Source organism: Bos grunniens, chromosome 9 (genome assembly GCF_055505025.1).
Source record: "Bos grunniens cultivar Pamir isolate PY7600 chromosome 9, Bosgru_T2T1.0, whole genome shotgun sequence".
In the NCBI taxonomy this organism is placed as follows: Eukaryota; Metazoa; Chordata; class Mammalia; order Artiodactyla; family Bovidae; genus Bos; species Bos grunniens.
In genome coordinates this window covers 40,071,882-40,083,759 of record NC_141173.1, presented here as the reverse complement: position 1 = coordinate 40,083,759, position 11,878 = coordinate 40,071,882, and the positions used below count along the sequence as shown (strand labels likewise).

Genomic DNA, 11,878 nt, shown 5'->3' with positions numbered 1-11,878 from the left:
TAGCCCGCCAGGCTCCTCTGTCCAGGGCAATCTCCAGGCAAGAATACTAGAGTGGGTCGCCATGCCCTCCCTCCAGGGGATCTTCCCACCCCAGGGATCAAACCCAGGTCTCCCGCACTGCAGGCAGACTCTTTACTGTTGATCATGCTAGGTGCTTCATATAGTGGACACATACGGTATTTGTCCATGCTTGCATTTTTATGACTAATTAGTGTAAATATTTTTTCATAAGCTTCTCAGCCATGGCATTGCTTCTTTGGTGTATTATGTTACTATCTGTTGTCTATTTTTCAATTGAGGGGTTCCTCTTTTTCTTACTGGTTTGTGAGTGAAAGTGAAAGTCGCTCAGTCACGTCCAACTCTTTGCAACTCCATGGACTGTACAGTGGATACACAATACTGTATATTGGAGTGGATAGCCTTTCCCTTCTCCAGGGGATCTTACCAACCCAGGGGTCAAACCCAGATCTCCTGCATTGCAGGCAGATTCTTTAGCAACTGAGCTATCAGGGAAGCCTATTGGTTTATGAGCACTCTTCATATATTATGTGAGACTCTAATAAGCACTGGTAAAAGTTTCCCCAGTTTGTCTTTTTACTTTTTTTTTTCAAATTAAAGTTTTCACTTTTATAGACTCTCTTATTGCTTATATGTTTAGTAAGGCCTACCCTTATTATGTAACTATATTTTTTAAATCCCTTTTAATATCTTTACGGCTTCATTTTTTACATTAAATCTGTAAACTCTGATTTATTTTTGAAGTATGAGGGAATAGCAACCCACCCACTGCAATTATTTTGATGTGCAAGCTAGGTCCTCCTGGATCACAGTGGGTACCTGTTCCTGTGAATCATGTTGAGACTTGATCTTTGTTATGGACCTACTGGCAACAGAGGATGGGTTGTCATGGATCTTAAGGAGAAGGAAACTTCTTTTTCAAGGCACCTGTCCCAGGTGACATTATCACAGTTTTTAAACAGACTAATCTCTTTAGATACTAGACCGCAAGCAGCTTTCATTGGTAAGGGAAGTTCTGCCACCTAGCAATGACCATCCTTTATCACTGTATGTCTATAAATGTTTTGAAGCTTAAGAACAAAGATAGTTCATATGTGAATTTCTTACCATGTATGAACTTTTAACATGAAGCATCTTGTAAAAGAATACCATATCTAGAATCCTGATAGTGTACAATAGAAATGTTATTGTCTTCTCTTGCCCCTATGAGAGAACACTATTTGCCAAGCTTTGAGGCTGACATTTGACATGAGTAGTTTTCAACTGAAGCCTTATTGTATCCAGAAGGTACTCTGGAAATCTGGGAGGGTGTCATTTAGTGGTCAGGTGTCAGAGATGCTAGACACCCTATAGTGTATATGGTTGGATACAATGTTGCATGGTCCCACACACTGTCAACTTTTGAATGTCCTGCTAAGTATTCATTGAGTGAAAAAAGCTTGTTTTTAAGTGTCTGAGCTTATATTCTAACTCTCTTGTTCATGTAAACACAAAATTTTTTGCATGGTTTCATTAAACACTAAATTTGCCGAGAACATAAACTATTATGTAACTCAAGGGATCACTACGTTTTGTTTTTGTTAGAACTTTACCAAGAGTGGGTCTTCATTTTGGAAAATCATCAAAGGAATGGCACTCGTGGTATTTAATGTGGCATTCATAGCAATTTGTCTATAAGAATATACTTAGTCTTTATTTCATTAATTATAGAGAAGTATCAATATTCAATTGAATATTTCAAGTAGGCTTTTATATCTTTGCCCACAAATGAACAGTTATTGTATGTTCATTTTGTTAACATGTTTTTCTCTAATGAAGCAATGAAACCATCAAAATTAAGTGACCACTTTACAGGGAAGCATGATGAAAAGTTGGCAGAGATAATAGCATCCTTCTGACATAAGGCACTCTGAAAAGTTTGAAAACTGTCTTACTATTTATTGGAAGGTATAACAAATTTTTCCTAATCAGAAAGACAGTTTCATTATTTCTTTCAGAATAACACAAATGCTTGAAAAATGCAAGCTTCATGGCATTGGTCTTGGTAATGTCCATGAATTTCATGAATTCAGTGATCCCATGAATAGGACACCAAAAGCACAGGCAACAAGAACAAAAATAAACAAGTGCAACGATATCAAAGTAAAAACTTCTGCACAGCAAAGAAGACAGTCAGGGTGAAGAGGGGAGAAAACATTTGCAAACCATCTATGTGATAAAAGGTTAATCTCCAAAATATATGAGAACTCCTACCACTCCTATGCTACCTGCCGTTAACAGTAATGCACTGTGCACTTAAGCGTTTGTTAAAAGGAAGAAGAGCAACCCTATACGAATCTGAAATCATCTACAGGCAGAACCTGAAATTTTAACAAGTCTTACAAATGACAATACTGTTTGATATTCTGTGTTAGTGGTTGGACAAAATAGTTAAGCCTTTTAAATGGTTTTAGTTTCCTTATTTGTAAACTGGGACTAGTAATAACTACTTTCCCGCTGAGAATTATATGGAAAGTGCTTCAAGGTTTTATACTCTCCAAGAAGTAGTAGCTTAATTGGTTTGTGTACATGTGTATGTGTGTGAGTATGTGCTTTTTCCTAAATGTTTAACAGTAAAATCACCTTTAAAAAGGAAATATAGGTCTATAATCCCTTCTCTGGCAGCCTTGGTTGCACATGTTTCAGAATCCAGTTTTGTTTTTATTATGAGAAAGTACTATAGAAATATATTGTTGATTACATCATACTCCCAATGGGATACATAATCAAACATTAATATCACATTCCCACCAAATAAATAAAAAATCATAAACAGCCTCATATCAGCTTGGGTTAGGTTTTACTGCCAATTGATTTTTTTTTTTTTTTTACTAAGTTTTAAGATTCCGTGGTACTGGGTCTTTGTTGCTGTGTGCGGGCTTTCTCTGACTGTGGTGAGTGCGGGTTACACTCCAGCTGTGGGGCGCCAGCTTCTCCTGTTTAGGAGCATGGGCTTCGACAGTTGTGTCACGGGGGCTTAGCAGGTGCGGCTTTCTCTAGAGTGGGGGCTCTGTAGTTGTGGCGCATATGTTAGCCTGTTTTTCTCTGCAGAGTCTACAGTAGCCATACTCTCACTTTTGGTTGCTTTGTTTTTATTTTCCTGGTATATTGATTTTGGCTAATAATAGTACAGTACAGCAAAGATTTTATCTGATCCGTACAGTCTAGGAGACCATTATGACAGTAGATTCAGAGAGTCCTGCAGCCCTGTTACAATGCATCCAGCTAAAGAAAATTTTAAGTTTATATTTTTAAAAAGAAATTAAGAATCAGTAACTTTTGATTTTTAATAAGATAAGTTAATTCCATCAAACAGATACCAATGTTAGGTCCTTTCAATGCTATTTCTAACTTTTCAAAATACATAGCACAAACATGAAAGTTATCTTACTGAAATTAAATCTTTGAGTTGGTTTTAACAGGCTGGGCTTTTAGTGATGAGGTTAAAGAATGATCGTTTAGTGTACTGATAAAAATAGTTATGATGACACCTACTTTTTCATGATGTACTTCAAGCACTGATGAAACTTATCTGATAAGTAAAAAGGATGGTCCTTCCAGAGAATACGCTTACTCCTTGGAAGAAAAGTTATGACCAACTTAGATAGCATATTCAAAAGCAGAGACATTACTTTGCCAACAAAGGTCTGTCTAGTCAAGGCTATGGTTTTTCCAGTGGTCATGTATGGATGTGAGAGTTGGACTGTGAAGAAGGCTGAGCGCTGAAGAATTGATGCTTTTGAACTGTGGTGTTGGAGAAGACTCTTGAGAGTCCCTTGGACTGCAAGGAGATCCGACCAGTCCATTCTAAAGGAGATCAGCCCTGGGTGTTCTTTGGAAGGAATGATGCTAAAGCTGAAACTCCAGTACTTTGGCCACCTCATGTGAAGAGTTGACTCATTGGAAAAGACTCTGATGCTGGGAGGGATTGGGGGCAGGAGGAGAAGGGGACGACAGAGGATGAGATGGCTGGATGGCATCACCGACTCGATGGACGTGAGTTTGAGTGAACTCCGGGAGTTGGTGATGGACAGGGAGGCCTGGCGTGCTGCAGTTCATGGGGTCTCGAAGAGTCGGACACAACTGAGCGACTGAACTGAGCTGAACTGAATAGTGATATATAGTCCCTAAACATAATCCAACTTCTCATTCTTGTCCAAAGTAAAATTTTAAGTTGTAAGATGAAAAATCTGCCTCCCTGTTGCCATTTCACAAATATGCCAAGGTAGTATCTTGCTAGCCACTACTGCTGCTAAGTCGCTTCAGTCGTGTCCGACTCTGTGCGACCCCATAGACGGCAGCCCACCAGGCTCCCCCGTCCCTGGGATTCTCCAGGCAAGATCACTGGAGTGGGTTGCCATTTCCTTCTCCAATGCATGAAAATGGAAAGTGAAAGTAGGAAGTCACTTGGTCGTGTCCGACTCTCATCGACCCCATGGACTGCAGCCCACGAGGCTCCTCTGTCCATGGGATTTCCCAGGCAAGAGTACTGGAGTGGGTTGCCATTGACTAGCCACTAAGACCCAGATATTTATTTTCTTCATAAATTGTCATAGATGTTGTAAAATATCCATTCCCTCCCCCCAAGGGAATCAAAACTATATTTATTTAAAGAAAAGCCCATTCTCATGAACAAAAAAAATTATCCTCAGTAATAGTCTAAAGAGAAGCCTGCATGAAGCAATGTCCTATTTTAATCACCTCTTTTTAAAAAAAAGGTGGTGAGTGGCCTCTGGAGGAAAGTGGAAAAAGTATCCTGCTGCTTTCTGGAGTGAAGTGGGTAGAATGAGAAAGCAGATCTTTCCCTTGGAGAAAAAAAAATTATTTTGATGTTTAATCAGGGTGAATTAAAACATTTAACTTTAAAATTAGTGTACTGAACCTCAATGCAGGGAAGCCTGGAGTGATGCAGTCCATGGGGTCTCAAAGAGTCAGACACAACTTAGTGACTGAACAACAAAAACCTCAATTCAATTATATAATATTTATAAAGTATATAATACAATGCCACAAGGGAGAGAGAGACGTAAGGTCCATAGTTTCTATCTCACTGAGCTTACGATCTCCTAGGGAAGTAAAAACAAGTGTTGAAACAACCCTGACACAAGCCAGAATGTTGAGCACATTTAGGGGCAGCATGGCTACACAGGAATTCGGTTTTGGTTAGGGTGTTCAGAAAAAGTCTACATTCAACAAACATTTACTGAAGACACAATGCGTCCCAGGCACTATGCTAAAGACTAAGTAAGACATAGTCGCCTTCCTTTGGGCATTCCTGGTATAAAAGGGAAGTTGACACATAAATAGGAAAATTCTGTATTTATGAACTTATGCATAATTCTAATAGACCACTGGCTACTTCACACAGAATTTTCCTATTTATGTGTCAAAGGGAAACTAAAACAGACCAGAGACTAAGAGGAGGGTCAGAAGAGGATTCCTAGAGGAAGTAACACACCTCAGCTGACTCTTCAAAGACAGGGAGGGAGAGTGCTGGTCCAGCGCTGGCGCCGTAAGCCTGCTCCAGCCCATCTCCACTCACGATGAAATACAAAGAGAAAGTACTCGAGGACTGTGAAAAGTCAACAAAGGAGCGGGGAATCAAGACTTAGAGAAAAGAAACCTGCAAGGCAGTGAACTGTCTGGCCTTCCCTGCCTCTTTCCTCTTGTAGCTGTGTTCTGAGTAGCTAAAACTCTGATGGAAACCCCATCTTTCTGGTCCAACGAACTGAGAAATGGAGACTGTGGACTGGAAAGTGAGTGGGGAGGGGAAGAAGGGAGAGCTAGAAAAGGTGACCCCTAAAATTTTGTGTATGAACCATCTAAGCCCCTTGGGTTTGCCCGAAGCAGCACAGCAACAGCTCTGACGACTGGTCTGAGAGGTAAAGCACTGCCCAAGTCTCAGATGAACCCAGGAGTGCTGCATGTTCAGGACTGGCCCAGAGCAGCACAGCACGGGCTTTGACAACTGAACTGAGACTGGCACCTTCACCCACAGAAGGCTATAGGAAACTTGCAGCCTGAACTTAACCAGGTTGACGGCCTGCTTAAATAAACATTCTCCAGAGGATTTTAACAGGACCCAGAGTCTGCACAGTGTAACTGACATAATGTCCAGGATACAGTAGAAAATGACCTGTCATACAAAAAAACTAGGAAGATGTGACCAAATTCCAAGGGGAAAATGATAATAGACATAAACTCTGAGATAACACAGTTGCTGGAATTTTCAAACACTCTAAAGCAGCTATTATATGCTCCAGGAGGTAAAGATGAATGTAAAGATAGGCATCTTTAGCAGAGAAAAAGAAACTATGAAAAAGAACCAGGTGGAAATTTTAAACTGAAAAGTATATCTGAAATAAATTCACTGGATGGGTGCAATATACTTGAAGATAGAGAAATCAACAGTGCTTATCTAAACTCAAGAGCAGAGGTGGAAAAAAACGGCTAGGGGGAAAAAAAAGGAACATGAGCAGCATGGACCTTTGTGACTATATCAAAAGGTCTAATGGACAAGTCATTAAGGGTCTCAGAAGGAGAAGACAAAGAAATGGAGGCAATCTGGATTTGCCCTTAGCAATTTGGACCTAACCTACCTCTCCCATATCATATCTTATTCTCTTTAATATATGTATATGCCTTTTGTTTCAACCCCATTAAACTTAGAGACATATTCCCTGACTCTGAAATCTAAAACAGGTTCTCTTAAGTCATAGAACCTGTACTTTCTGATGTACATGGAGAAAGTGCTTAATGACCAAATAGATGGGGCTGGGCTGCAAGGGAAATGATGACACTCAGGTGTGGTATAATTGGGAGCCTACCGTGGATGAGCTAAGGATTAATTAGGTGGAAAAGAATACTCCAGATAGACGACAAAGAGAAATACACATTTGGTCTGTCTGGTCAAGGAGCAAAAGGAAACAAAAAGCTAAAGTAGGATACAGAATGTAAGGTTTTTCCTTTTCCGCTGGTATAATCTTATCCAGTTCAGCGCTTCACGCTCAGTCGTCTCCGTATCATCATGCTCTATGATATGGTCGACTCCCTGCGACCCCATGGAGTGCAGCAGGCCAGGCTTCTCTGTCCAGGGAACTTTCCAGGCAAGAATACTGGAGTGGCTTGCCAATTCCTACTCCAGGGGATCTACTCAACCCAGGGATGGAACCTGCGTCTTCTATGTCCCTGCATTGGCAGGCGGATTCTTTACCACTAGCACCACCTGGGAAGTTACTCTTAATTCGGGGATTCTGCAAATCGATGCCCTGCTCCACTTCCTAACAACAATGGAAATATTTGTAGAGATTGGGGCGAGTGTGTGCTAGAAACCGCAGCTTTGGCTCCAGATTTCTTTTTTGAGCTAGTATTACACTGTTTATGAAGAGCCACGGATTCGCTCACTGACCTTGGGCAAGTTGTTAGTTTCTATGACTTCACTCTCCTATCTGTAAAACCAGTATAATATGGAATTTAGAGTGTTGTTAAGAGGATCAATTGAGATCATACACGTGAAAGTTTACATAGTGGCTCAACAAATGTGGAGTGACTGGCGAACCTCAGATCAATAGTCGACAGAACCCAAAGGAACTAGGGCAGAACTTTTGTGAACTTGTATAAGAGAGAGATCTTGTGGTTCCCTTTGCCCCACCCGCCCGCCCCACGAAGAGACCCGGGGAGCGGGCGCGAAGCCATACCTTGCGTTTCTCGGCCAGCAATTCCTCGTGACGGCTTGGCTGCGTCTTACCTCCTAACTCGTCCCAAGCTGCAGCTTCAGCTCGCTCCGCCACGGGGCGCCCGCCTGCAGGGCCTCGGTGGGCTCAGCTAAGTGTGATGCTGAGGCCTGAGAGAGACGTCGGGTCTCCTGGGCAACCACATCAACTTCCGGTTTGGGGAGAGGCCGCGGTTGGCGAGAGGCCACATTTCCGCCACGTGATCTGCGCAGGCGCCTGCGTGAGGGAGGGCGTGCGGCCGCAGCCTGCGACGGCCGGCGCGTCCCAAAGTTCGACTCCTCCGCCCGGACTAGGGCCACCCCCGGGGAGGTGGCGCCAGCCGGGACCGCAGGCTCTGGAGGCACGAGGCCCGGGCAGGGTGCCGAGTTCCCGAGGCTCCGCTGAGAAGCCGAGGGGTAGCGAGACCGCTGCTCGGGAGCCGCCACGATGGAGCTGGAACTGGAACCCTGTGGGGCCGGGGCCCCGGCTGCCGGGCAGAGGCTTCTCCAGGCCGAGGCCCCGGCGGAGAATGAGCCGGAGGCAGTGGTGGGCTCCCGGAGGAGCGGCCGGGCAGACAGCATGCTGCGCTGGTTCATCACCGTCCTCCTGTGTGCCGCCTTCTTGGGGCTGGTGAGAGCCGGGGCTGGAACCCTCCCAAACCGAGACGAGGGCAGACGTTCTACAGAGAACGCGGCCTTCTGAGCTCTTGTCTCCGCCGCTTGCAGACTCTGTGACCTTGGGCTCATCCATCTGCCCGAGCCTCAGTTTTGCAGTCTGTAAAATGGGCACAATTACGATTTTTCGAGAAATATTGTCAAGTGTAAAATAGATTTTCGTAATATATAATGTTATCCAGTTCCAGCAAACCTTTCTACCTCTCCTCTGTGGGGTCAGGGGAATGCAAGAGGGGTCGCCAGGTCTACAGCCGCTCACCCAACCCCCAAATTATTGCACAAAGCTGCTTTATTGGGTTCTCGTCTTCGTTTGACTGAATTGACCCCTTATTCTTGCAAATGGGAAAATAGACCCACGCAGGAAGAGTGACTTTTTCGGACCACACAGCCGGTTAAGTGGTTGAGCCAGGAATACTGTTTCCTAGTCTGCGTACAATCGTATGTAAAGCAAATTTTCTGATTCTTGAATGTTTTTCCTAGAACAAAGTGTAAGGCTAGTTTAGCCTTTTGCCAAACTTCTTGGCCGTCGTTTTCTGGAATAAGGCGGTTACTTTATTCCAGAAAACTTCCCTTAGTAGCTTGTCTTAAATATTGGGGTCTTGGGGAGTTGGGAGGGTGAGTTCTCTGAGCTGTCACTTCTGGCCACTTAATATCTTTCCCTGAGGCACAGGTGATTCTTAGAGTATTTGTATTTGAAGAAAAGTCAATGCAAACGCCGTTCCTCGTCCTGTTAAATGCGTTGCAGGTGGGACTAATTTGGTTACAGCTGGGGCACTGCCTTCCCTTCATGTATTAGTCGATAGCTCTGTGCCTGTGCCCGCGTCTGGGGAGGGGCTACATCCAAGCGTTTAGGGCAGAGTCATGCAATTAGAATCACTTATTCTTGAAATGTAGACCGATTGGAAACATTTTTTTGAGTGTCCAACGAATTTCCTGTGAAAGCCAAATGCAGCCCCTAGTTTTTGCTAAAGTTACATGTCTTTGAATAAAATTTTATTTTTAAATCTGTTGCATGCAGGTGTATGTAATATTGTCTAAGAAAGCCTTACAGACTATACCCCTGAGGCTTTGGTTTTCTTGAAGAAAAATGTAGATTGGGAAACGTTCAAATTGTTTCTCTCTTGCATGTTTTATACGTATAATTTTAAAGAAGGACCCTATGTACATCCAGAAGTTCTGCTGTTTTAACAGCATCAAAAATGCGATACTACTTTGATGGCTTGAAAACAAATTTTTAGCATCACAATTCTTGTGTTATTTGTGCATGCAGTGTGTTTCAGACTACTTAAAACTTTCAAAAACGTTTTTTAATGTTACATTTTACTGTTAATAGAAATACTGTAGTCTTTTCTGGTATTGTTCAAAACAGAAACATAATTGCACCAAAAAGCTAAAAGAATTAATTTTTTTAAAGTTCAATTTGAGAGTTGTCAGGATGAGAAAAACCATAGGATTTGACACACCAGAAATAGTCTGTAGCTCTAGTAGTACTATTAGTCGGTTCATTATGAATTTAACTTTGGGACTTAATCTCCTACCGTCCGTTGAAGTTCCCTCCCTTTTTATAGTGAAAAAAGCTACCACATACATAGACATTATTTTAATGATTGTAAATAAAAACTTCTGTCTTTTTGAATTTTAGGGGATGAGTGTTGCTATACTGGGACCCACGTTTCAAGACTTGGCAACGAATGTGAACCGCAACATCAGCCGTCTTTCTCTGATTTTTGTGGGCCGTGCCTTTGGATACCTGGGTGGCTCTGTGATTGGTGGAGTTCTTTTCGACAGTATGAATCACTTCCTCCTTTTGGGTGAGTAAACGACAGTTTCAGCTTCTTTGAGACTTGCAAGGAATTTACAGCTTGCTTTTAAATATGAAACATACTGGCTTGCAGAATGGTTGACAGCTTAAAAGTAGTGTTTAGGCATCCTCACTGGAAGCCAGGCTCCTCTGCTGCCTGCTCTCTTCTTGGCAGTTGCTTGGAATCTGGGCTGGATGCCTCTGGAAACTTAGATGAGTCCTAGTGTGTTAGCAATCCTTAGCCCTCCTGACCTTCACTGTGGTCTAGATACCACTGCTGCATCACATGCCAGTTGTTTAAAGAGCTCTGTTTGTCAGTGTTTAGGGCAGATTTTCTGGGGCCATAGATGAGAATAAACTCCTCAGACCTGCCCAGACTAGACACTGGGCTGAGAACAAAGGTGGGAAGGGATGGTGGGTGAAATGATGAATGCTAAATTTTTGTCCCAGCTGCTCCTTGTGAGTGATCAACCCAGGCCTCTCCACCTCACTCTCAAAATAGATAGCAAAGCTTTTAACTTACTCTTTTTTGGATAAATTGACATGTTTAGAGAAAATCTGGATTAATGTGACAAAACTGCTTTGGAAGGAGATAATTACTCTTGTTGATGAATGAGTCAATAATCCCTCTGATTTCCATAGTGGGTTGAAAGAATGTATTTCTTACATTTCCCTACCTAGTCTTCAAACAGATCTGTTTGTGCTGTGTGCTCAGTTGATCAGTTGTGTCTGACTCTCTGTGCTTACCATGGATTGTAGCCTGCCAGGCTCCTCTCTCCTTGGAATTTTCTTGGCAAGAATACTGGAGTGGGGTGCCATTTCCTACTCCAGGGGATCTTCCTGATCCATGGATTGAACCCATGTCTCTTGTGTCTCCTGCATTGGCAGGCAGATTCTTTACCACTAGTGCCACTGTTTAATACATTTCTACTACAGACTACTATGGTAATTGCACTTAATTTTTTACCTTTATCTAAAAATCTGTTTAGGTTGTTAAAAATCAATAATTTTTGAGCTGTCTGGCTATAAAATTTTGCCTTGTGGTATAATGTATGTTTTGATTATTAGCAGTACTAGAAGTGTACTAGTTACACTTCTAGTTACACTAATATTAGAATAGCTTAAACTTTATAGTTCATAAGGATGATAGAAGCTTTTAAATGAAATAACTTCATAGAAGCAGAACCTTTCCTCTGCTCGTTACTCAATTTTAATTTGACCTGTTCTGCATTTTTGAGAGTTTTTATGATGTTGACTTCATCCATGACCCTTTGCCATAAATAGTATTTTTCATAGCTGACTTTGACCTTTTTTCTCAGGGGTGTCAATGTTCGCTACCACAGTTGGTCTTTATCTCGTTCCATTTTGTAAGACTGCAGTGTTACTGATCGTCATGATGTCCACCTTCGGTGTTTCAATTGGCATTCTGGATACAGGTTAGTGAGCCCTTCATTATCGTCTCTGGGACTAGCGTCTTTCTACTAGAAAAAGAGCAGCTGGTATTAAATTGTCACTTGCACTGTCCCCTAAAATGACTCTGACCTGCTGTGTTTTCCATGGGGTCTCCCAGTCAGTACCACCCTTCTTGCCAGGTAGAGTGCCTGTTTTTGAGCAGCCAACCACAGAGTGAATTC

General features: G+C 42.4%; 1 protein-coding gene across 9 annotated transcripts in view; it reads left to right on the top strand.

Moving 5' to 3' along the window:
* Window positions 1-7,921: 7,921 nt before the first annotated feature.
* Window positions 7,922-11,878, top strand: part of SLC60A2 (solute carrier family 60 member 2) — a 96,354-nt gene continuing 92,397 nt past the window's right edge. For 6 of the 9 annotated variants that reach the window (XR_015132839.1, XM_086317286.1, XM_086317285.1 and 3 more), the window contains exons 1-3: window positions 7,963-8,399; window positions 10,086-10,254; window positions 11,564-11,680. Coding sequence is in view for 8 of the 9 variants with exons in the window: in XM_086317286.1 (XP_086173412.1) it covers window positions 8,217-8,399; window positions 10,086-10,254; window positions 11,564-11,680 (469 nt within the window). In the remaining variant the exon portion in view is untranslated. Of the gene's footprint in view, window positions 8,882-10,085; window positions 10,255-11,563; window positions 11,681-11,878 lie in introns of all 9 variants that reach the window. The other 3 variants (XM_086317280.1, XM_086317281.1, XM_086317283.1) reach the window with 3 other exon arrangements.